General features: G+C 48.0%; 1 protein-coding gene across 6 annotated transcripts in view; it reads right to left on the bottom strand.

Annotated features, from left to right (window-relative positions):
- Positions 1 to 654: 654 nt before the first annotated feature.
- Positions 655 to 26,457, bottom strand: part of LOC123144490 (probable protein transport Sec1a) — an 87,586-nt gene continuing 61,783 nt past the window's right edge. For 5 of the 6 annotated variants that reach the window (XM_044563658.1, XM_044563654.1, XM_044563655.1 and 2 more), the window contains 6 exons: positions 21,195 to 21,308; positions 21,033 to 21,110; positions 1,944 to 2,140; positions 1,222 to 1,312; positions 1,050 to 1,139; positions 655 to 970 (listed from right to left, as the gene is read on the bottom strand). In XM_044563658.1, coding sequence (XP_044419593.1) covers positions 917 to 970; positions 1,050 to 1,139; positions 1,222 to 1,312; positions 1,944 to 2,140; positions 21,033 to 21,110; positions 21,195 to 21,308 — 624 coding nt within the window. In that variant the 3' untranslated portion in view covers positions 655 to 916. Of the gene's footprint in view, positions 971 to 1,049; positions 1,140 to 1,221; positions 1,313 to 1,943; positions 2,141 to 16,536; positions 20,894 to 21,032; positions 21,111 to 21,194; positions 21,309 to 26,457 lie in introns of those variants that run through there. The other variant, XM_044563659.1, reaches the window with a different exon arrangement.

Here is a 26,457-nt window from a genome sequence, read left to right on the forward strand (position 1 = left end):
ACTATAAGGATGAGCTCAATATGCGAGTTGTATTCATCCTCTCAGGGGTAGCATGTATAAGAGAGTACACTTTGAGAGAGAGAGAGAGGATACAACGCACGCACACACACGCTAAACAACAGCTGATCCTATATCCAAGGAGTAGATAGAGACGGCTTGACTCTGCATGGCTCATGCAAGGGCGGTGCCACGCGACTCGCGCGGGAGGCCAGCCGCCATGCAAGGGCGGTGCCACGCGACTCGCGTGGGAGACCAGCACGGCTGGCGCAAGAACAGCTTGGCTGGTTATGATCTTAGTCTAACAAGTATCAAGCAACGGGAGCAGCGCCACGCTGCTGCGGCACCCTGTCAAGATGACGCGAGGAAGAAGGCGATCGGGCTGAGCTGACCATGGCTGATACCAAATGGGGCAGGAGCACCCCCTGTCCGCATAAAAATAAAGGATGTATATGGGCGATCTATTTGACAAAACATGGGCTCAAATGGCTATATCAACAACAAAGAAGCATGTGAAAGTTCCAGTGGCATTTCTCGATTTGGCAAAAACTGCTGTGGCATTTATCGAATAAACCCAAATTTACCCAAAGAAATAGATAGATCAGGTACGCATTGCACATTACTTGATACTCAAACAGAGAATATTTTCTCATCCACTAGAGAGAAAAATGAACCGTCAGCCAAATAAATAAAACTCACATAGTTACAGTTTCTGGCGACTGTTATGTACATTCATTCAATTATGAGAAGCGGGTTTTGGGAAGTCGCTCCTTACAGAATGAATATTATGCAGCTTAACGTATTGATAGCCTGTGGTTTTGATGCAACTAGTGTGTAACAAACCAAACGATCACAAAGAAAATACCAAAATAAAGGAGAATTCCCGATGGAGCCCTGAAGTACATGTGCATAATGCTTTTTATATGTGAAGATCGTCCAGTGTTAGCTCTTCGGCGGACATCATCTTCAGTTTCTGCAAACAATATACTTGATCAAACCTGCTAGGCCATTGCATATTCAACACGAGATAAACAAAAATAGAAACTACTTACTGTGATGAACTGGAGTGGATCATCAAGGCTGGACGAACCAAGGATGACCTCACGCTTCAGCTTCGATGAAAGCTTGTGTGCAGCACGTAACTGGAAAACGCATATTATTGGTTACAGCATGCATATTAGTATGGCCTTAGTGAACTGTGGGTGTTCAACATACAGAACAAACCTCTGATCGAGTAGCACCACCAATGACAAAAACAAATATACGCTGGCCATGCTTTTGGAAATCACTCGATGCATGCTTCAATACAGAATCACTGCAAAGAAATGTCAAGTCCGCAATGCATGCTGATAATTACATACAACATTACCTGCTACTTTCAAACAGGATTTTAATTGTCGAAAACTGAAAAGCATATAAAATCATAATGTATATGTTCACTGGCTAGAAGAACCTAAGGGCCATATATTTACTGGCACAAGGATTTAAGTCCGACTTTTGGAAGTAAAGGGACCTAGTCACCTCGATACTCCCTTTATGGAGGTAAAAAAATATGGTTACAGGGGAAGTTTCGTCCCGTAACTGTATGTTATTTAGGTAGAAATGAGGCACCCTGCGGAGGCTACCCCCAGAACAAGGGCACGTGCTCTAACCAACTGACTGCTGCCCAGTTCTCCCTTTTATGGAGGTACAGGGATCGGATGTGCAGTTTTGACTATTTTAGACACCTTACTAGTTGCATGTGAATTTTTCACAATGGCAGACATTATTTAGCGATATCAATGTCCAAGAGGCATCTTTAAACTCTACAGCCGGTGAAGATAGATAAAGAGAACTCCTGGCTATTCATGGCAACATAAACAGTGGCCCATACATGGAGAAAACCACAGGTATCATTGTTTTAGATAATTCTGGAAATACTGTACTGGACAGTATCCACCACTGACCTTGAATAACCATCATCAGAACCACGAGGCCTAGCCCATGATCCACCAGTCCTCCTAGATCTCATCGAGTGAGCTGGGCTTGTGCGGGCTGAGGTACTGGTAGTGGTAGGTACTACATGGAAACTGGGACTAGGGTCGTTCATGCAGTTATATTCATCTTTTGGTAATTCACCCTTGCTGAGCTGCTCAATCAATTCCTGAACAAAAGGAATGTTATTTTACATGCCAAAAAATGGAAACAAAACTGCATAAAGTAGACATACAATGTGTGCGCGAAGGGCTATCGAGATGAACCCCACAAAATTCATAAAATAGCTGAGATTTGTAAAATAAGTCCCGTAAGAACAAACTGGGGGTGAGGCTTTATATTAAATATTCTGAACTCAATGGAGCAAACACTTTTTTGGAATTCCATCAAACACAACTGAAAAGAATCTTAATTTGCAGTGATTTCTCAGTAAATCGGGCTTCAGATTGTTTGGCTTATTGAGTTGATCCTTCACACTGTGCTAAAATGGCTATCACATGTCAATGCTGTTGCAGAGTGTTAGAGGAGCAACTTGGATGTATTGCATAGCCCAAGGGGCAAATATATATTACAATGAACTTGGAGTACAAGGAAGGAAATCTAAACTAATGCAACTACATAACGGACACCTAGACCAATATTAATACCCCTTAACACCCCCACTCAAATGCAAACCGTGTCCAATAGCATTGCATTTGAAGAAGTGTAACACTACAGAAAATGGAAATCCAAAATCCACGTCTTGAGAGTGTCATGGTAGCATGGAGTCTTGAAAAACCTGTTGAGTCAAGCAAAAGAGGGATAGAAGAAGAATGTTGCAAAGATCATTGCACAAGCAATGCAAAAGGAGGTGATGCGGAGCATCCTACGGTCATCCCATGTACACTTCAACTACTCCCCAAGCCCCAAGTGGACCTACAACGAGAGCTCGAGCATGTGCCATTGGAGATAAGGTGAACTCGCTCCTAAGTGCTTCCCCTTTCCATTCAAGCGAAACATGGTTGCTACCTAAGACAAAGACACTATGTGTGCATAGGAACCAAGGACACAACCATGGAGGAGCTCGGAGCATAGGACAAGCCACCACGGATATGTAACAAGAAGTGCCTCAAGTGGAGTCGCCACGAAGCTACAGCGGCCGGACATACGGCCGAAGCCCGGATATCCGGCGCCACCGAACAGTGGAAGACCAGAACAAACGGGCGCCAGCCGACTCTACAGTGGCCGGACCCGGCCGACACCCCGGACATCCGGCGTCCACCGAACCGCCGAGCATCCAGCACCGCCCCTGAAATCCGGCCAGAGGAGTCCAGAAGCTGCGAAGATGTGAGCCACCACCCGGCCAAACATCCGGCCCAGCCTCGGACATCCCGCGCCCCAAGTCGGGCCGGACATCCGGCATGTTCCCGGACATCCGACGCCTGCGCAGCCGCGGCCAAAGGGCCATGTAACCTCCCTCTCTCACCCCCCACTTCGCCTAGACTATAAATAGACCTTCGCCTTCCTCTTGTTAGGGTTAGCAAAGTACTCAGATCTAGAGAGCTTTGCTTATATCTACCACCTCTCCCATGGAGATCAAGGCCTCCATGTGAGAAGACCCCTAGTAGGTATCAAGACCCCTATCTAGGGAAGATCCATCTTGGATTCAAGATCTCATCTCCCCATGGGATTTGGGATGAACCTTACCATGTATCCTTGTTTCCCTTCGTTGTTCATGTACCTTGTGGATCTTATGTGGATGTGAGTCTAGTGGACGTGTGATTGGACTTGTTCTTGAGTGTTCCTCTTGTGATTTCTCCAACGTTCTTCGTGTTCTTCGAAGTTTCGCCCTCCAATTCATGAAAGATCACTAGCAAGGGCTTGGCCCTATATCAGGAGGCCACGAAAATCCTATAGAAAACAACAACGACCAGAAAGGCCACAAAAGTTGTACAGAAAGGGCCAGAAAAGAGGCCGGCAGATAAGGGTTTGGTGGACTCGCATGACATGAGAAACACCGAAGAGCTTGCTGGACACAGTGGAAAATAGAAAGCTAGAAGCTATGAAGCAGACACGAGACAATGATACAGGAGCCATCATGTCTGCAGGAGAGGCTGTGGAGGAGGGAGAGCAGCGGAGAACTGCAACTAGCAGATGAGCACCCAACACCGACGGAAGGTGTATGTGCGAGACGGTGCCGGTGAAACGACCACCGCTCAAAAAGCCATCAGACTGGTCTGGCATATGAAGACCGGCAGCGGGCGACGGGAAGCCGGCTGCGGAGGCGGGAATGATCGGACGAAGGCAGCGACTGGCGAGCAACTGGCTCTCGAAGGAGAGCATGTGCAGACAGCGCAACAGGCGAGGAGTGTGCAATGGATGGCCACACGCGGAGAGTGCCACCGGCGACGAGAGCGAGCGATGGAAGGCCACACATGGAGAACGCCACCGGACAGCAAGAGAGATACTATGCCCGATGACGGCAACATATTTATTTTAATTGAGTAAAAAGATCTCCCCTGGGACAAGCACCCGCACAGAGTACCTAGCAATGTGAGCAGCTGTTGAGGAAAGCAAGATGCAGGGCAGCAGGCAGCAAAGCAAGCAATGCAAGCTAGAAGGCGGAGAGCAACACGTGGGGCAACAGGAAGCCAAGCAAGCAAGGCACTTGCAGCGGTACAGAGAGCCAAGCATGGGGCAACAGGTGAGCAGGCCTGCAGATGTGGGCGGCCGGAGGTACAGCACAACCAACTAATTGAAACTAAGAACAGCGCTATTTCTCATAAATGAAATGAAAAGTAGCAGAGTTTGAGGGAGAGAAGCTAGGGTTTGCACCGCCAACAGACACTCGTATTAGGCCCAGCCAGAAAACGGAGGCTAGGTTTCAACCAATTTACATAGAGATGCCCTCTTCCATAAGGAGAGAAAAGCAGAAAAGTAGAAAGGGAGCAGGTGAGCACTGCCAGAAAGTGAACAGCGACCTTTGAGTGAATAAGGACCGTCCGATCGCAGATGCCCTCTTCCATAAGGATCCGAGGCTTTATAGCCATTACAACTTAAGAGAGGAAAGCAGAAAACTTCAAGGGAAGCAGGTGGGCTTTGCCGGAAAGTGAACCACAACCCTTGAGTGAATAAGGACCGTCCAATCGCAGAACAAGTCGGTTACGAGCTCTTCTTGGCACAAAGCGGTAAGTACCGAGGTCCGTTGGATTGGCGATGCACAGCTGTCTCTGAATCTCCAGCGAAGCAGTACAACGCAACAGTTAACTGAATGTGAACGAGTGTCTCATTCTTCAGGTTAGGGCCCGATAAGGCCCTAGTGGCGAGATCAGACTTGTCCAAAGGATGAAATGCAGGGAAAATTTTCTGTGTGAAGGTAGAGTCCTCCCAGGCAGCCATGTCTGCTGACATATTCTTCCACTTGATTAGAGACAGCACCACATGAATGCTGATGTTCCCATGTATTCTGGGAATTAATTTTCTGTCCAGCAATTCTTCAGGTTCAGTGAGCATTGTGCCGTCAGGGTTTAGCAGTGGAAGAGTAGCATTAGGTACTGCTTTAGGACCAAGGTGCTTTTTCAGTTGACTGACATGGAAAGCGGAGTGAATCTTGCATCCCATAGAATTTCGAGTGTAACTTCAGGCTGTGATGAAATACTGAGAAGGGGGGTGGGGGGCTGTAGGGTTGGAGCTTTAAATAGACCATGTAGCCAACTTGGAAGGTCCTCTCTGATCAGTTTTTGTCACCATATGGGGGGGGGGGGGGGGGGGGGGGGGGGGGGGGCTGTAGGGTTGGAGCTTTAAATAGACCATGTATCCAACTTGGAAGGTCCTCTCTGATCAGTTTTTGTCACCATAAGTTTTCATACTTTGCTGGACCTTCTAAAGGTTATGCTTTATCTGAATAGCCATCTCTTCAGGTGAGCAGATTCAGCAATCTTAGTTGGTGCTCTAGCATAGACTGCCTTGAAAGGTGTCATCTGTTTGGCCGTCTGTCTGGGAGTGGTAAGAAGTGCTCATGTGTAGAAGTTTCTGCAAATTGGTATCCTGATGTATAGTTTCTGAAGACGGAAGTGTTTCATCATGAATTCCCATAAGTCCGTAGGCCATTTGGACCGGATTGCATTGAAACAGAGACTGTCAGCCCCAAGGATAATGTTATATGTGGCATCCTAGCTTAAAAGGGTTGATAGTGCTACTCATATCAATAAGATGCATCTTCTTTGCTGGAAGCTCATCGCCTATACTCTCGGTTAAGCGTGCTTGGCTTGGAGCAATTCAGGGATGGGTGGTTGATCGGGAGGTTTCCCTGGCTGCACACAAGTACAAAGTGTGTTGGAAAGACTAGTGTTTGTTTGTGGGCCAGTCTAGAGCATAGAGGTCCAGTGCGGGAGTGGCTGGGGTGTTATGTTATATCCTTGTAGTTTGAGCACCCTGAAATGAGAACGGAGGACTTGATTTTGGATGGTGTACTTGCAATTCTTAGAGATGAACTCAGCCCAATGTTGCCTCCCATTTTTTGCTACTAGAACTTTAGTACTATTTGTTGGTGTAAGTACATACTGAGCTTGATGTGCTAAACACTATCAATTAGTTCAGTAGCAGAGATATTAAAAGAAACTGTGGCAGTGAATTTGTGCTTTTTGTGTTAGAATAAATCCGAGGCCACCGTTGATCATCCGAGAACCAAGCAATCACACGAGCACGAAACCGAGATTTGTTAACGAGGTTCACCGATATGGCTACATCCCCGGAGCCTGACTATGGGCGCTCCTACCCATGACACCGCTACAATACCGCACCTGGTCGCCCTGGACACCGGCACAAACCGCCGGCTTCCCCCGCGTTCCGGTGCTATTATGTTGGCATAGGTTACATCGTGTGTCTACCCCCGCTATATATGAGAGGCCTAGGATACAAGTGTCCTACTTGGACACGACTCCATATCCTATATAAACACAATACAACTCAGAGTCCAACTGTAACCTACCTTGTACACTATATTCGACACAACTGCAACAAACTCCACCTTGGCGAATATTCTCCACCACCCTGGATCTGTCCATGCGTCAAACTTCCATGTACATTGGACTTGAGCTTATCCCATGAGTACCGCTGCTACTCCAAAGACTCCACGTGACTCCCCCTGCAACCTGTAGTCCCTTCTTTTCTTGACCACAGTCAACACTCGAGCAAAATTAAGTTACTTCTTACTCTAGTTTGTGCTCCCAACTTCCAGAGTATCCGTCCAACGCCATCACACACTGATCACTGACCTGCGTGAAAGTGAACAACTCACATATTGGGTGTCACCAAAGCCCTGGCCCATCTCCATGTCCCGTGCGCGCCGCACACCTCGCCGCTATTACCGCATCGAGTCTTCGCTGTCCCGGTCGAGTCTCAAGGGCTACGGACCCACACCACTCAACCCCCACTGCAGAGTTCCACCGATCATCACCGACCGATGACGAGTTTTACGCTTCCATCAGACCACTGGGCTCCAGTCCGAACTGCGTGTCACTCGCTTTTTTCACCTGCTGAATAGGCTTCGACTCTCTGTGCACTTATGCCGTAGCCCCTCAATCCAGCTCCACCTTCAACATGACTCCATGGTAGATGATCAGTCCACCCCCGCGCCTCATCGACTTCAAGCTCCGTGTATACACCATCTTGAATCAATCTCGCGCCATAGTCTTGTCGAAGCCACACAAGCCCTCGAGGCCCGCGCCACGTGTTTCCATGCCCAAAAGTCGGTCACCATCAGCATCACGCTCCTATGTCGCCGTTGCCGATCCCGCACCGTCTTCTGTACCAACCGACTTGCGTCGATCCGTCAGACTGGAAGTCTGACCCAGCCGCCCTTGTCCGACTGCACAACATGCTCCAAACTCCACGAGCCTTATACACATGTTGTTATCCTTGCCACGCACACCACAGACCATCAGGCTACCATCCAAGTACTCAACGTGTTTGAAGAAACGAAGCCAACCTACCTCATAAGCCTTCCCGTGCACTCCAACATAGAGATCAAAGGAAAATTTCCAAACTCCACGTGCATATGTAAGCTGTGTAGAGGTCCATCAGCTTTGCCTTACTCTTCATCCAGATGGAAAACATCAGTCCGTCACGTAGCTTTTTTTCAAACAAATCTCCAGCCTGCAGCTCATTGACGCTCAGCCGACCACGCGCACGGGCCTCCGCTTTCCAGCTCCACCAGCGCACCATGGGCCTTGCCTATCATGGGCCGCCAGGCGCCAGCAATACAAGCACGTACGCCTGCCGTCGAACGCTCGCCCGATCGATCCGATTGATCCGATCGCCGCACGTCCAGCCTGCCGCTGCCATGGGACACGCGCCTTCTGCTGATCGGACGCCTGCTGTAACTTCCGTTCTCGCCATCGATTGCATCTCCTTACAAAAATTTCTATCACATCAAGAGTTTCTTTGATTCGCTGCTAACACTGCGACTGCCCTGATCGAAACACGGAAACACCGTGTGACAACCGATCCGCTCCATCGCTGCCGTCTTGCACCGCAATTTAACTCAACGATCTTTTCGCAAAGCACTTCCTCTAGATCAACAGATGCACTGCCTCATCAAACCTTGCTCATGATACCACTTGTTAGAATAAATCCAAGGCCACCGTTGATCATCCGAGAACCAAGCAATCACACGAGCACGACACCGAGATTTGTTAACGAGGTTCACCGATATGGCTACATCCCCGGAGCCTGACTATGGGCGCTCCTACCCATGACACCGCTACAATACCGCACCTGGTCGCCCTGGACACCGGCACAAACCGCCGGCTTCCCCCGCGTTCCGGTGCTATTATGTTGGCATAGGTTACATCGTGTGTCTACCCCCGCTATATATGAGAGGCCTAGGATACAAGTGTCCTACTTGGACACGACTCCATATCCTATATAAACACAATACAACTCAGAGTCCAACTGTAACCTACCTTGTACACTATATTCGACACAACTCCAACATTTTGTTGCTGAGGCTCATGAGATGATGCATGGATATTTGGAGCTACTGCTCGGTGGTCCTTTCTTGATCATCACTGTCATTGTCATTCTCAATGAAATATATTATTTCAGCATTGGCAGGGATCTGTGCCTGCATACCTTGAACTTGCCTTTCATATGACATTTTGCTCAGCATTGGCAGGGATCTGTAACTGCATACCTTGAACTTGCCTTTCATATGACATTTTGCAAACTTCCATGTGTCCACGGCTCCATGTGCACTCTGGGAACCCTCTGTTTTGGGGCGTTTTCTCTTTCACGTGAACAACCGGTTTGGAAGAAAAAAAGAGCAGGTACAATGTCATCGGGCATGGTTTCCCTCCCTGGTTGTCTCGTGCTTTTTGCTGGTGTGGCCTCGGACTCTATCTCGTATACGCAGCTTTTCATTGGTGTTGGCGATCATCAGCCTGTGGCGTCACCTCTTCTGGCAGTATTCCTGAATCTTGATGGTCGTGCCTGCTTTTCTCCTTGTGGTGCTACGTCAACCACTTCAGCTCTGTCTCATCCGCCAATTACTATTCTCTGCCGGGGGATTCACCGCTGCTCCTCGTCGGCATCTCACATGCTCGACCTCCTCCACAACATTCATTGCAGACATGATGGATCCTGCATCATTGTCTGGTTTCTGCTTCCAAGCTTCTATCTTTCTATGTTCTGTTGCGTCCAGCAAGTCAGTTGCTCTTTTGTGTTTATCATGCCATGCGAGTCCACCAAACCATTTATCTGCCAGCCTTCTTTTCTGGTCCTGGTCCTTTCTATACAACTTTTGGTCCTTGTTGGTTTCTATAGGATTTTTGTCGCCTTCTTTTGCAGTATCATTGATCGAAGCCCATTCTCTTGCAGCCAAGGTTCTTTCGCCGCCGGTTTCAATGGGCTACGATTTTTGCGCTATGCTTCATTCTCTTGATGCGCCATCTTCTCTTGACACTAATCTTGTATCTTCTCCTAAAGTTGTCTTCCTCTGATGTGCCATCTTCCCGTTTTACCCTTTTGGGTTGACTCAACAAGTTTTAAAGACTCCATGCCAAGACAACACTCCCAAGACGTGGATTTTGGATTATCCCTTTCTTTCAGTGTTATACTTCTTCAAATGCAATGCTATTGCATATGCTTTGCATTTCAGGGGAGGGAGGGCCGGGGGTTAAGGAGTATTAGTATTTGTCCAAATTAGTCTAGACGTTCTTACCTATACCCCCAAGTCCCTTGTAATATATAAATGCCCCATGGCCTATGCAATACAACAAAGTTGCTCCTCTAACAGCAGGGTCTCCATTTCAAGATCAGCAGTAGCAGTGGAACCAATGCAGGTAGAACTAGCAACCTATCTAACAAGATGAACTAGCGAGAAATTTTGTCACAGCAAGATGAACTAGCGATGAACTTGCAAACTGGGCTTGAGAGAGCAGGTCCTTCCACCGCCACACCACCGCCTGCGCCCCGCCGCCAAATGCACCAGAAGGGAGGGTGGGTGGGAGATCAAAGAAGTATTCTTCAGAAACCACAATCCAACCCACTTCCTGAAGCCGAACTAACTACCGCCGCTATGCGTCACCGATGAGCCGCACCACCACCGTAGATCAGGAGGGAAGGGGATTTATAGGAAGCCAACCTTGACCTCTCCAGATCTCCAACGCCTTGAAGAATTGCTAGCTCTAGATACCAATTTTTAGCCCCTGACTAACTGAAATTAAGAAGAGTACTATTTCTTCAGAAATGACAAAAGTAGCAGAGTTTGAGGGAGAAAAGCTTCGGTTTGCACAGCCATCAGATACTCGTATTTGGGCCAGCTGGAGCATGACAGTTAGGGTTTCAACACGATTATGTAGAGATGCTCTCTTCCAAAAGGATTTGAGGCCTTATAGTTGTTGTCAGGACCCAGTTGGGGTGTTCTCTCTGTTTTCGTTGATTCAGTTGAATTCAGACTGCTAACCATGGGCGTGAAGCTGTGGGAACCATCCATCTTCCATCCAACGCTCCTGGTGGCTTCGTACCGCTTCGGCAAGCTACAGAAGACATGGTGCGTTGATCTTCCATCGGACGGCTCTGGGTGGTCAAGGCGTCGTTGTTGATCTCTCTGTAAAGCTCAACCACTCCCCTCTCCTCCATGTGCGCTTCTCGCACCTTCTAGAGTCTTGTAAGGCTATATAGCCAGGTTTTGAGAGCCTGCGCGCTCATGCTCATTCTTCCTTGGGGTAAACCCTAGCCGCCGGTGTTCCCGGTTGGACTCCTTGTAACCGAAACTGAAGCAGCACAAAGGTTGTGGAGGAGCAACTCCACCTTGCTGCTACAATGTGTTCAGCACAAGTGTTGAAGGAACAGCTTCAACGTGCTGTGCTAGATATCGCTCTAGAGGCGAATGTAGGCTGATAGGGCAGCAAGAGTTCAATCCAGAACTCCTAGGGCACAAGATCTACTCCAAGATCTTAGATAAGAACAACAAGTTCTATTATAGGTAGTGGGTACATAGTCTTCGTACAAAGTACAGGTGAGGACCTCTATTTATAGGGCTTTGGGAAGCCTTCACATACTTCTACTTATAGCTGGAATACTCTAGAAAACATTATGTAAGTTTCACCATTCTACTAATAGCTACTCACAGCTAGAAGACTCTAGAAAACAGTAGGTAGGATAGAAAAGAAAAGGAAAGAAATACTACACTAGAGTGGAAGCATCTAGAAGTAGCCAAACAGATTTGGCATGTGTTTTCTTTCTTCTCATCTAGTGTTCCTCATCATTCTCCCCTGTTTGTTTGGAACTCGCCCTCGAGTTATCTTCATAGAGCGCTTCTTCTTCGCTGCCTAAGTTTCCCTTTAACACCTAAAGGCAGCCTCTCTTTTCGGAGGTAGACCATCACCTTATCACCGGCTTGGAATGATTTTGGCCTCCTTTTGCAATCATCAAGTTGTTTATATTTCTGATTTTGTGCTTCCAAAGAACCGCGAATCTCTTCAAATAACTCGGTGTAATTATCAGCAAAGGACAATGCTGATTTTGAGTTTCCCCTTGATGGTAGTTTCACCAGGTCCACCACATGTGTTGGAACTTTAGTGTAGACAATGGAAAAAGGGCTCCTTCCCATGGATCTATGCTTGGGAGTTATTGTAGGAGAACTCTGCAAGAGATAAAGCCAAATCCCATTGCCCCTTTCTTTCTCCACAAATGCAACGGATCAGATTACCCAAAAACTTGCTCACCACTTCCGTTTGTCCATCTGTTTGTGGATGAGCAGTGCTAGAAAATTTCAATTCAGTGTTGAATTGCTTCCACAAAGTGAGCCAAAATGCAGCAAGAAACTTGCTATCACGATCTGAGACGATGGACCTTGGAACTCCATGAAGTCTGACCACTTCTCGAAGGAATAGGTTTGCCACATGATGAGCATCCGTTGTCTTGCGGCATGGAATGAAATGAGCCATCTTAGAGAATCTATCCACGACCACAAATACAGCATCACTTCCTCGTCTTGTTCTTGGCAAGCCCAAGACGAAGTCCATAGAAATGTCCTCCCATGGAGCAACAGGAACAGGCAAAGCCATGTATAACCCTGTGTTCTGGACTTGGCCTTTGCAGGTCTGACATATGGGGCACCGTTGAACGAACTTTCCAGCATCTCTCTTTAGTTGTGGCCAAAAGTAGCGAGCTTCCAGGTTAGCGATAGTCTTGTCCCGTCCAACATGGCCACTAAGATCACTTGAATGGAGCTCTCTAACCAGCTTGTCACGTAGAGAACTTCTTGGAATGCACAAACGACCATTTTTGAAGAGATATCCATCTTGCATCAAATAGTCATCACCTAATGGTTGGCCCCTTGCGTGATTTACCCAAACATGGCCAAAGTCTTCGTCACCCTCATACAACTCCTTTATTTGATCCATGCCCGGAAGTTCAGCTTCAAAAGAAGTCAAGAGGCATGCATGACGACTCAAAGCATCGGTCACTCTGTTAGTTATTCCAGATTTATGCACGATGAGATAGTTAAACCTCTCCAGATATGCTGCCCATCTTGCTAGCATGCGGTCAAACATGCTTTTGATTTCTAAAATGCTTCAAGGATTGATGGTCGCTATGAACAATGAACTCTTTAGGCAGCAAATAGACTTCCCAAGTTTTCAACGCTCTGAAAACAACATATAATTCTTGCTGATAGGTACTCCATTTCTGTCTAGCTTCACTTAACTTCTCACTAAAGAAAGCAATGGGCTTCCTTTCTTGAGATAGGACAGCTCCAATGCCTACTCCACTTGCATCACACTCCAACTCAAAAGTCTTGTTGAAATCAGGTAGCACCAAGACAGGAGCTTGTGATAGCTTTTGTTTAATATCATTGAAACTAGCTTCAGCTGCTTCTGTCCATTGGAACTTTCCTTCCTTCAAACACGCGGTAATTGGTGCCATGACAGTGCTGAAATTCTTCACAAATCGCCTATAGAAAGTTGCAAGGCCATGAAAGCTTCTTACCTCAGAAATGGTCTTTGGAGTTGGCCATTCTCGGATTGCTTCAACCTTAGAATCATCAACACGAATGCCGTCACATGTTATGACGAATCCTAGGAAAAGAAGTTGTGTTTGCAGGAAAACACATTTCTTCAAGTTGACGTAGAGCTCATTTTCCCTTAGTACTTCTAGCACCTTCCGAATGTGATCAAAGTGTTCATCCTCATCCTTGCTATAGATCAAGATGTCATCGAAATAGACCACAACAAAGTGGGATAAGAAGGGTCGAAGGACTTGATTCATTAAGTGCATAAAGGTACTTGGTGCATTTGAGAGTCCAAATGGCATGACTAGCCATTCAAACAACCCTTCCTTTGTCTTGAAGGCGGTCTTCCATTCATCCCCGGGTCTTATACGGATTTGATGATATCCACTTCTTAAATCTAGCTTTGTGAACACTCTTGCTCCACTAAGCTGATCCAACATATCATCCAGACGGGGAATAGGGAATCTATACCTTACGGTGATCTTGTTAACGGCTCTACTGTCCGTACACATGCGCCAAGATCCATCTTTCTTAGGCACGAGCAGGGCTGGTACAGCACATGGGCTAATACTTTCTCGCATATGCCCCTTTTGCAGCAATTCCTCCACTTTCTCCTTCAATATATCATGCTCCTTTGGGCTCATTCGATAGTGTGGAAGATTAGGAAGACTTGCTCCCGGAATTAAGTCAATTCTATGTTGAATTCCTCTCATCGGTGGCAAGCCATGTGGCTCCCCAAGTATGTTCTGAAATTCTGCCAATAAACCACGTACCTTTGCTGGAATTTCAACAGTCAGGTGCTCTTCTCCCTTTACAACAAGTGCAGCACACAAATCTGCCTCCTTCAAGTCTTCCATAAACTCATGAGAGGTATGGGAGATAGTTAACATAGTTTTCCCCTCCTCCTTAGAGGTATTACCTTCGGTTTTGTTTGGTAAGATAATGATCTTTCTCTTGTTCCAAATGAAAGAGTAAGAATTTTCCTTGCCCTTGTGTGTAGTATCCACATCAAATTGCCAAGGCCTCCCAAGAAGAACATGGCTGGCATCCATGTCAACCACATCACACAACACATTTGAGCGGTAATGCTTACCCAAAGAAAGCGGCAGGTTGCATTGTTTGGTGATCCTCATATTCACTCCTTTCTTGATCCATCCAATAGTGTAGGGATTTGGATGATCATGGGTTTCAAGCTTTAAATGGTCCACCAACTTCTGGGAGATAAGATTCTCGCAGCTGCAACTATCAATCACTAGTTTGCATACCTTGCCATTCACCGTGCATTTGCTCTCAAATATTTTCTTCCGTTGTGTGTCATCGGGTTGTGGTGTGGAACATAGGAGACGCTGGATCACACATACCACCTCTTCACCTTCTTCTTGACAAACCACTTGTCCGTCTACATCTTCAAATTCGTATTCTTCCTCATCGCCTTCACCATCATGGATAGTCGTGTTAACAAATTTCCTTAGTGGGCAACCGCTGGATATGTGTCCCTCTTTACCACATTTATAGCACTTTGGGCCTTCATTTGCCTTACCCTTGCCTCTAGTTTGCTTCGGGATGGGCTGTTTTGTCTTGGGTGGAGTGGTCTTTTCTTCCACTCTATTAGGTTGGCTCCTAGATGAGCCTTCGGTATGAGGATATGGAGGATATGGAGCCTTAGTTGTCTTTCTGATCCTCACAAACCTCTCGGCCTTTAAGGCTAGAGCTTGTGCTTGATCAACGGACCAGATTTGTTGCATCATCAATCGATCTTGAATAGCATCATTGAGACCATTGATGTACCTTGCAACTTGTTGCTCTTCAGTTTCAGCAAGGTTGCACCTCACTTGTAGCCTTAGAAACTCCTCCGTGTAATCTGAAACAGTCCTATTTCCTTGAGCACAATTTTGAAATTTGATAAATAGGATCTGGTCATAATCAGCGGGCAAAAATCTCCCTTTCAAGAGGCCTTTCATTTGTCGCCAAGTTCTAACACGAGGTTCTCCTCTCAGCCTGCGCTCCTCTTGAACGCGATGCTACCATGCACCGGCTCCTCCTTTCAGCTTGTATGCGACCAAAGGAACTCTACGATCTTCCGGAACCTCCATGACCTCAAAGAAAGTCTCCACTTCATATAACCAATCCAGGCACCCTTCAATGTCAACATTTTTCCATTAAAACTTGGGATCTCAGCTTTCACCTTGTATGTATCTCTTGCATATGTAGGGTTGGGTGCTCTCCGATATGCGTAGAGATTTGGTTCTTCAAGGGCATCATCATATTCTTCACCTTCAGAAGCTTCAACATAAATTGGCCTTCTTGAAGCACGTTGAACAACATGTTGTCGTGGCGGTCTTGCTCCAAGATTACCTCTCCTTCTTCCTTGATGAACATCTTCCTCTTCTTTAGATGAATCTCCTTCATTGGTAGCAGGGGGGACACCCTTTCTTATCATCTCAACCAGCTGGTCAAATCTCCTATTAAGATCTTCACGCAGCTCTTTGATTTGTTGTTCAGCAGCATCCATCCTCTTCTCCAATTGCTCCATTGCTTGCTGCAACTTGCTCTCGAAGAGGACAGCAAGAACGATTATGGGTCAACGAGGCTCTGATACCACCTGAAGCAGCACAAAGGTTGTGGAGGAGCAACTCCACCTTGCTGCTACAATGTGTACACAAGTTGAAGGAACAGCTTCAACGTGCTGCGCTAGATATCGCTCTAGAGGCGAATGTAGGCTGATAGGGCAGCAAGAGTTCAATCTAGAACTCCTAGGGCACAAGATCTACTCCAAGATCTTAGATAAGAACAACAAGTTCTATTATAGGTAGTGGGTACATAGTCTTCGTACAAAGTAGAGGTGAGGACCTCTATTTATAGGGCTTTAGGAAGCCTTCACATACTTCTACTTATAGCTGGAATACTCTAGAAAACATTATGTAAGTTTCACCATTCTACTAATAGCTACTCACAACTAGAAGACTCTAGAAAACAGTAGGTAGGATAGAAAAGAAAAGGAAAAAAATACTACACTAGAGTGGAAGCATCTAGAAGTAGCCAAACAGATCTGGCATGTGTTTTCTTTCTTCTCATCTAGTGTTCCTCATCAGAAACCCTAGCTAAACTTTCCTCTGAAATCAAGCTTTGCTAGTGATATTCTCTGAATTCTGAGTGCGTTTTCTGAATTTAGTCCGTCAGACAACTCGGGTCTGACAGTTGTTAAACTTAATGCACTAGCCAACGCAACCAAAAGTCCAAACTGATGGAAAGGGCTAGGCAATCTACATCACTTCAACACCCCATCTCACGTGTGACGCGGGAAGTCAACACGTGAATACTCAGAGGTATGGCTCAAGAGGCCTATACATGGACACGGAGGGGGGCGCAGCAATTTTTTCATAAATAGTGAAAGCCAGAACTTGAACTCGAGAGCTTAGGCCTTGATACCATGTTAAGCTTCTTGAGCCATAACTCTGAGTCTATTCACGTGTACAGTTCCTGATCGGCTGCTACTACCTAGTACTATATTTTGTAATATCAATCCATGAAAAAAAGCTTCATGTTCCCTCTGCTGCCACCGCCGCTAGTCTAGTCTAGTGTGTGCTTCCTAGCTTCTAGTTCTATGTTTTCCACTGTGTCCACCAAGTCCATTGCTCTTTTTTTCGTGTTTCTCATGCCATGCGAGTCTACCATACCTTTGTCTGTCATCCTTTCTCTGGTCCTGATCCTTTATATACAACTTTTGTTGCCTACTTGTCCTTGTTGTTTTCTATACGATTTTCGTGGACTCCTTTTGCATTGTCGATCTATGCCCATTGTCTTAGCCGTTGAGCTTTTTTCCCCGTCGGTTGTCGTGGCCTATGATTTTCTGCGCAATGTTTAATTCTCTTGATGTGCCATCTTCCTTTGACAATCCATCTTCTCTTAATACTTATCTTGTATCTTCTATTGATGTGGTGTGTTTCTCTGATGTACCATCTCGTTACCCCCTTTGGCTTGACTCTGAAGACTATCATAACGGCCAGGAGCACACGCGAATGGAGCAGCGACATACGTCCTGGCCAGGGAGGTGGAGGTAGCATCGGCCCTGAGCTAAACGAGGCAACCTCGATTTGGTCTGCCTGGTGGGGTAGACGACGGTGGGAAGCGCAAGACCCGCAGGCAGACAAGAGGCAGCAGTCCAGCGGAATCCAGCAGCCGTGGACCTGCAGGGCCGGCAGGCGAGCTGGGTAGGGGCGAACGTGCGAAGCATCGCGCCCAGGAGCAGCAGCCAGCAGAAGTCAACGGGGTGGCCTGATCTAGATTTTAGTGAAGCGTCCCGATCTCGGACTTGGAGTTGTGCGACTTTTATCTTAATGGTCGCAGATATACATGGTCTAACGAATGTCGCCAGCCAACCTTGGAGAAGCTGGATCGATGCCTCGCCTCTGGGAGTGGGAGCCATTATACCCATCATCTTTCCCCACGGCGTTGAGCACTAGTGTCTCTGACCATTGCCCTTTGCTCCTCAGCTTGGACCCAGATCACAGAAGGCGGACACGGTTTCATATTGAGAGTTTCTGGACGAGAATTGATGGCTTCCATGAGGTGGTCCAGCAAGCATGGAACCCAGTCACTCCGGAGCAAAACCCTTTCAAGAGGCTGGCGGCTAAGCTCAAGGCTACAGTTGCAAGCTGGCAAGCTGGAGTGATCATTTTGTCGGCAACATTAAGCTACAAATCCTCATTGCCAACGAGGTTATCCAGAGATTGGACGTGGCTATGGAATCCAGAGAGCTATCGGTAGAGGAACAAGCGCTTAGGCGGCTGCTCAAGAAGAAACTACTCGGGTTGGCCTCACTTGAGAGGACGATGGTGAGGCAAAGATCAAGGATCACGTGGCTCAAGGAAGGTGACGCATGCACACAATTTTTCCATGCCCAAGCGAGTCATAGGAGGAGGAGGTCCATCACATCGTTAAATGTGGAGGGCACTCTGGTCTCGGATCATGAGGATAAGGCAGATGCGATGGACGAGTTCTTCAACTTGTTGGGTTCCAGCCCGGATAGGCGTGGAGAGGCCGTGGAGATCAGAGACTACCGGCCGATAGTTTCCCGGAGCTAGTGGCCAAGGTGCTTGCCACTAGGATGGCTCCAAGATGACCACACTTGTTGGATCACATCAAAGTGCATTCATCGTGGCAGATGCTTACATGATAATTACATGATGGTGCAAGGGATGGCCCCAAAACTGCAGAGCTCCAAGAAAGCAGCAGTGATGCTAAAGCTGGACATTACGATGGCTTTCGATACTCTGGATTGGGCCTTCTTACTTGAGGTTCTGCACAAGCTTGGTTTTGGCCATCGTTGGCGAGCTTGGATCCTGGGCTGCTATCCACCTCATCTACTCGCGCGCTGGTGAATGGCATACCCGGCGAGGTGATCTACAACCGGAAGGGGTTGCGGCAGGGGGATCTCCTATCCCCGCCGCTATTTGTCCTACTGATGGACGGGTTACACTTCATGCTGCGGGCTGCTGCTGAGCAGGGTATTCTGCCTCCCCTAGCCACTGTGGGACTTCACCACCGTATGTCCATATATGCGGACGACGTCATGACATTGTGGTGCCAGACACAGAGGGGCTGAGAGCCTGTGTCAGAATGATAGACGACTTTGGGAAGGCATCCGGCTTTTGCACAAACCTAGCGAAGTGCTCTGCACATCTCATCAGATGCAGTCCGAAGCAGATGGATATAGTTCCGGAGGAGCTCAAATGCCAAACCCTCCCATTCCCATGCACATACCTTGGCCTGCCACTTGGGCTACCCAAACCGTCCCCAGCTCAACTGCAGCATTTGGTGGATAGGGTGGCCGACAAGTTACCAAGTTGGCGAGCCTCTCTACTACACCGGAGTGGCAGATTGGTGTTGGCAAAAACCACCTTGACAGCAATGCCGGTGCACGCAATGCCGGCACTTGACCTGCCTGCCAAAACAAAGTCCCAACAAAGTCCCTACTATAAAATACCGCGGAATGGCATGTGGTGGGGCTTGAAGAAACACAAAGTCCCAACAAAGTACATTACCCTCATCAAGGACATGTACGATAATGTTGTGACAAGTGTTCGAACAAATGATGGCGAAACTGACGACTTCCCGATTAAAATAGGACTGCACCAAGAATCCGCTTTGAGCCCTTAACCTTTTGCTTTGGTGAGGGATGAGGTCACAAGGGATATACAAGGAGATATCCCGTGGTGTATGCTCTTTGCGGATGATGTGGTGCTAGTCGATGATAGTTGGGCGGGCGTTAATAGAAAGTTAAGAGCTATGGAGACAAACCATGGAATCAAAAGGTTTTAGACTTGATAAAACTAAAACGGAGTACATGAGGTGCGGTTTCAGTACTACTAAGCATGAGGAGGTTAGCCTTGATGGGCAGGTGATACCTCAGCAGGACACCTTTCGACATTTGAGGTCAATGTTGCAGAAGGATGGTGATATCGATGAGGATGTGAGCCATTGTATCAAAACCAGATGGATGAAGTGGCGTCAAGCTTCTGGCGTTCTCCGTGACAAGAGAGTGCCACAAAAGCTAAAAGGTAGGTTCTACCGGACGACGATTTGACCCGCAATATTGTATGGCTGAGCGTTGGCCGATGAAAAGGCGACATATTCACCGGTTAGGTGTAGCGGAGATGCGCATGTTGAGATGGATGTGCGGCCACAAAAGAAAGAATCGGGTCCGAAATGATGATATATGTGATAGAGTTGGGGTAGCACCGATTGAAGAGAAACTTGTCCAACATCGTCTGAGATGGTTCGGCCATATTCAGCGCAGGCCTCCAGAAGCTCCAGTGCATAGCGGACTGCTAATGCATGCTGATAATGTCAAGAGAGGGCAAGGTAGACCAAACTTACATGGGAGGAGTCCATAAAGAAAGATCTGAAGGTCTGGAATATCACTAAAGAACTAGCCATGGACAGGGGTGCATGGAAGTTAGCTATCCACCATGCCAGAACCATGAGTCAGTTTCGAGATCTTACGAGTTTCAGCTCTAGCCTACCCCAACTTGTTTGCGACTAAAGTTGTTGTTGCTGTTGCTGCAGTTGTCAGAGATAGCTTAGCAGATTGGGGTGAAACCAGCTGTCACGTGTGGGCTTAGCTGGTGCAACCGGTAGCAGATCACATTAGGAAACAAATCTGCATCTTGAAGTTTGGTAGGGTCTTATCTCTAGAAATTGTTTCCTAGTTTGTATAGTCCTTTCCACGTTTGCTAGGATCCTAGCCTTAGGCCTCAAGTCTTCTGTATGCACTTTATAGTGCCCACCTCCTAGTCAGATCAGGCTAGCAACAAAGAATCAAATTATCTCCCATCTGATAATTCTTCCCTTGCCTATGCTGTGCGACAACCCCTCCCTGGCTGGAGCCGCACCGCAGGGGTCCAAGGCTTCGGCGTAATACCCACACTACATGAAACCAGCACTAGAGGTAAGGAAGTGCATAAACAAGAACTTCTACATGAAGGGAAAAATACATAAAAGACCATGCAAAGAATCATAATGGACATGGTTGGGCAGATACATAGATGTAATTTCAAGTAGATACCTCCAGAACCGGATAAAATCGGGACAGTGCCCATGCTGATTGTTCCGTCGTTCGCTCTTTTCTATGTGCATGTTTTTTCTGTTTTCAATACGAACAAATGAGCAAACTCTGACATTCAAATTTTGTATACATACAAGCTAAGCTGGAACCTATAACTTTTACCTTCTGAACATCAAATTTCAGTGTAAAACCTCCTCCTGAGGACTTTTTTGTGTCAGTGCATAAGCAGCGCATATTAGTCACAGCGATCATGTCATCAGCAGATAATCCTGCCAACTGTCAACAAACACAAATCTTAAAGTTTTGCGCCAAATGATCACAGATAGAATCAGCATGGGATCACTTGAGGACTACAGGCTTGTACAGAAGAATAAATGCAAGTTATAGACCTCTCATGCAGCAAGTTGATACTTGATACCACTTCATTGTCACTTATAGGTGCTACCAGCAATGTGGTTCTGAAATAGTTTTGCTTGACAGTAAGATTTAAAGGGGGACCCAAGGAATACAACAATGATAACAAAACCTTTTTCAATTATGTGCAATCAAATAACATTGGAACATGCTCATTCACAGTTCCTTACTATTTATCCGTAATCCACAAATACATGGTACCAGGATAGTCATGCGTTCCAGTATGAAAACTGTATGTGTCTGCATGCTAGTGTCATATATTCAAGTGTTATCAATTTAGTGGTATTATGGGAGGCAGATTGCTAGCAATATTTCATTTCTTATAAAACCTTCCCTGGTCAAGAATTCTGTCAAATGTCACCACTGGCAGGTATTAAAGTACAATATGCATTGCAATATCCCTATATGCGGACGACGTGGTGCTCTTCTGCCACTGTACGTCGAGCGACATCATGGCTGTGCGGGAGATCTTGGAGCTCTTTAAGCCACGCCTCTGGCCTACGTGTGAACTACACTAAGAGCTCTGCCTCGCTGCTGCACTGTGACATGGATGAGGCAACGGACGTGCTCGCACACCTCGGCTGCCCCATTGTTGAGCTACCGATCACCTATCTTGGGATCCCCCTCACGATACGACGGCCTACTGCTGCCCAGCTGCAGCCGCTAGTTGATGGGATCGCTGGACGGCTCCCTGCCTGGAAGGCTGGTCTGATGTCCAAACCTGGGCGCCTCGCACTAGTGAAATCTGTCCTGGGAGCCATTCCAGTGCACCAGCTCCTCGCCTTTGCACCGCCAAAAAAGACTCTGCGCCAAATTGAGAAGATCCAGCGTGGCTTCCTATGGGCCGGCCGCGCTACGGCTAACGGCGGTCACTGTCATGTCAACTGGCAACGCATCTGCCGGCCCATCTCGCTTGGTGGTCTCGGAGTCCAGGACCTCGAGCGCACTGGCCTCGCCCTGAGACTACGATGGCTTTGGTACTCTCGCACTGATCATGAGCGCGCATGGCATGGCCTGGACCTGCAGTTCTCTGCCGAGGAGAGGGCACTCTTGTTTGCCTCCACCACTATGACCATTGGAGATGGCCAGACTGCACTTTTCTGGGAGGACCGCTGGATAAATGGACAGTCCATCAGTGAAATAGCCCCAGCCCTGTACAACTGCATCCCCAAGCGCCGCCGCAAGACTCGAACCGTCGCTCAAGGTATACAGGGCAACAGCTGGGCGAGCGACATACATGGGACTGTAGGGATCAATGAGATTGGCCAATAAGTGCAAGTCTGGCAGGCGATCGAGCACTTCTTACTCTCGGATGCCCCCGACCAGCTTGTCTGGAAGTGGAATACCTCTGGCACCTATACAGCACGCTCCTGCTACCTTGCCACTTTCCAAGGATCCACAACTTGTTTCTCCTAGAAGCTCATCTGGAAAAGCTGGGCGCCGCCACGTGTCAAATTTTTCCACTGGCTAGCCAACCTTGATAGGTGCTGGACTGCTAACCGCCTTGCTCGTCGTGGCCTCCAGCACCAGCCCCGGTGCCCGCTATGCGACCAGGCGCCAGAGACGATGCGACACCTGCTCCTGGAGTGCGCTTTCGCCAAGCAAACCTGGCATGGGATCCTAGCTTGGCTAAGGATGACAATCGCAGGGCCAAACCAGGAGGATACTCTCATGGACTGGTGGCTCCATGCCAAGCAAAACACGCCTACACCGATGCGCAAGGGTCTCGCCTCCATTGCCCTCCTGACGCCGTGGATGATTTGGAAGCAGCGCAACGAATGCATATTCGACAGCGCCCAACCTCTTGTCCCATTCCTGGTCTCTAGGATCAAGGACGAAGCCGAGCAATGGGCACGAGCTGGTGCTCGTGGCTTGCGGGTCATCTTACCCACCACCTGGGATGTACACTAAATTTTTACTGATCCGGCATGAACTTCGCCTCTCAGGAGGATTGTAAATAACCTTCTATCTTTCCAATGCAATGAAACGCAAGTCCTTTGCGTTTTCCCGAAAATATGCATTGCTGCAAAATGCAATTGCTACCTGTTACAGCAAGTGCATGACAAGTTATCGTTAACTCGTATGAAGTGCCTACTAAGGAGGCCTCGAGAGACTGCCACACCATCTCACTATTTACCTGCCATCGGACGTTAAATCTACCAGGTGGATGTGCCTATTTCTCCAAAGTCTTCATCTCATTACAAAAACAAAGAATGTTCAACTATCTATGCTGTAAGGAAATATGCAACTTGTATTTCCATGAGGCCAATGGTCAATATATATAAACATACAGGTCTGGGAAATATGCAGAAAGCCCTGTGGCAAATCAAGTAACCACCGTAATAGGACATCAACCATCTTCCTCTTATGAATCATGTTATCAAGGTGATATAGTCTTATCTCATGTTGGAACGGATCAACAATTAGCTATATCTTTACCAAGCGACTAGATGAAGCTAAGTTTCGCAAGTTAAGGCATGAGCTCAGTATCTTAATTCTAGTAGGTTAGGTTTATCGCAAGACTGAAATGAACTTGGGAAGCCGAGGATAAAGATGTTAAGGTGTGTTAGTATTGGTCTCGGAGTCCTATTAGACTATGTTTCATTTCCTTGTACCTCAAGTCTGATGTAATATATATACGCCCCATGGGCTATGCAATAGAGATAGGTTACATCCATAACATGGTATCATGTGCCCAGGTTTAGGGATTTTTTGGGCGTCGCAACTCGCCTTCCCGACCTCCTGTCGTCACTGCTCTCCCACACCTCCCATCCTGCCTCTTCCCCACCGCTGCTGTTTCGGCTACTGCCCACTCCGGCTTCCCGCTGTTGCCGGATCTCGCCGGGTCCCGTCCTCGATGTCAACCGCGCGTATCAAAAGGCTGCCACACAAAAATGTCCCAGTTCTCACGGAGGAACTCGCAGAGTGCGCTTTCCTATTTGGGGTCCATGTTGGCCCCGATCTGCGCCGCCTTCGACGTGTCACTGGATGGATCTGAATGGTCACCCGACACCGTGATAACTCTGTTAGGCCACGACATGTTTAGCTTGAGATAAACGTAATTCGGCATTGCCATGAATTGGCAAAAGCCAACCGGCCTCGGAGGGCGTGGTAACCGCTCTTGAAGGGGACACGTCGAACAACAGTGTCTCGAGGCGGTAGTTCTCCAGCATGCCAAAGACCACATCGAGGGTGATCTGGCCAAGCCCGCTAGCCTCCTTGCCGGGAATGATGCCCGTGCAACCTGGTTTTGATTAGCTAGAGGCGGGAGGGCGGGATTGCCATCTTCTTCATCGTGTCCAAGTACGGCAGGTTGATACTATTGTCGTCGTCCATCAGAACCATGTTGAGGTAGCAGCCCTCAATTATGGAGTCGAGCACTAGGGCGGCCTTCCCAGGGTGAGGAATATGTTCCGAATGGTCGGACTGATCAGAAGAGATCTGCGACTCAAACCAGCCCGGGAACTGTGTTATCGTGTGCATCTCTGCGTAAACTTCCCGGGTTGACACCTTCTGGGTCCTCTTTGACTATGCGCTAGAGAAGATCATCTGGTATGTATGTCGGCCGGCAAGGGTGTTGCTCTGGGCTGCTAGGGCGGCGCCACCTGCGGCGCCCCCGCGCCTGCCGTCGTTGAGCAGATCCGGCCTTTCGTCGTGGTTGTCGTCCTCTCCACCGTTGGCTATCCATTGGCCTGCTTTCTGCCTACTGGTGTGCGTGGTCGATGGGCCATCCTTCAAGGAGTGGTAGTGGCAGGGCATGTTCATAATTTTGTCGTGAGTCGGGCCTCTGCCCTTTTCCTTTTGCTACCATTGGCGCTTCTTCGCGCCCTTGCTGCCGTTGTTGCGTTGGGCCCCAAACTCAGTGTTCACATGGTATTCGAGCTTGGGCTCCTTGCGCTTGCAGTTTCGGTTGTTGTTGTGGCAAGGTCGGCTCCACCCGTCTTTCACTCTGTGCGTGCCAGGGTCGCCCCGAGAGTTTCAGGACTTCAGTGTTGTCTGCTTGGCTTGCCAAGCCTCGTCGCCGGAAGCGAACTCGCTGGGGACTCTCAGTCATGGTCCAGATGGGAGTCCGGCCCATCTCGAGGGTGAGCCACTCTTCGTTCTAGCCGTTCTTGAAAGTTGTGATGGCCTCGACGTCGATGATGTCAGTTATGGTATTCTTCTTCAACCACTGCCATCACAAGACCCTCCAACAGTCCTAGTCCCTCGAAGGCTACACACCCACCGGGTGCACTAATCGTGCCCCTAGTCTCTACAGAAGACGAAGAAATCACGAAGCTTCGCAGGCGTCGCCGAAGCTAGCTCTTTGGAAGCCGGTCATCTTCAGCAACAATCCAAGACCAGGAGGTCGGATGCCGCATGCGCCTCGCGTAGCCTGCTCTGGCTTCCCCTTTAGGCATCCAAACCCGGCATATCACATTGTTTCCCACCCTGCAGTCGACTCGGCGTGTGGTTTGCTCTATCTCTCAGAAGTCAATGAAGACCCTCCACCAGACTTCGTGAGCAGGCCGAAGGATCAAGGGCCACTGATGGTGTCCCTTACCAGGGGTACCGTGAGCCGCATGAAGTCGGACCAAGAGGTCGGGAGTTGGCCCCACAGCCCATAGGGAGCATCATCAACTTCTAAAGCAAGACATGTACTTTACTTGTGCTGCAACCCTTGTAAACCGACTTGGACTCTTAACCCTACCCCTCGTCCACCTATATAAGCTCTCTTTCCCTCCCTCCCTCCCCTCTCTCTCTCTCTCTCTAGACATGCAAGAGTAGGGTATTACCTCACCTCACGGGCCTAAACTTGAACTTGGGTAAATCATTCATCTCGTGTACACCCAATCTGATCCTCTATGCGTGCCACCCCATGATTATTTCTCTCTGGGTCATCGCACTAGTTGCGGTACCCCATCGAGGGATCTGCCGAATTTTACATCGGATTTTACACCGACAAATGGTGAAGATGATGATGTCACTACTGAAAAGAGTTGGTAGATGAGTTCACGAGGACGGAAAGACT

This window comes from Triticum aestivum, chromosome 6D (genome assembly GCF_018294505.1).
Source record: "Triticum aestivum cultivar Chinese Spring chromosome 6D, IWGSC CS RefSeq v2.1, whole genome shotgun sequence".
In the NCBI taxonomy this organism is placed as follows: domain Eukaryota; kingdom Viridiplantae; phylum Streptophyta; class Magnoliopsida; order Poales; family Poaceae; genus Triticum; species Triticum aestivum.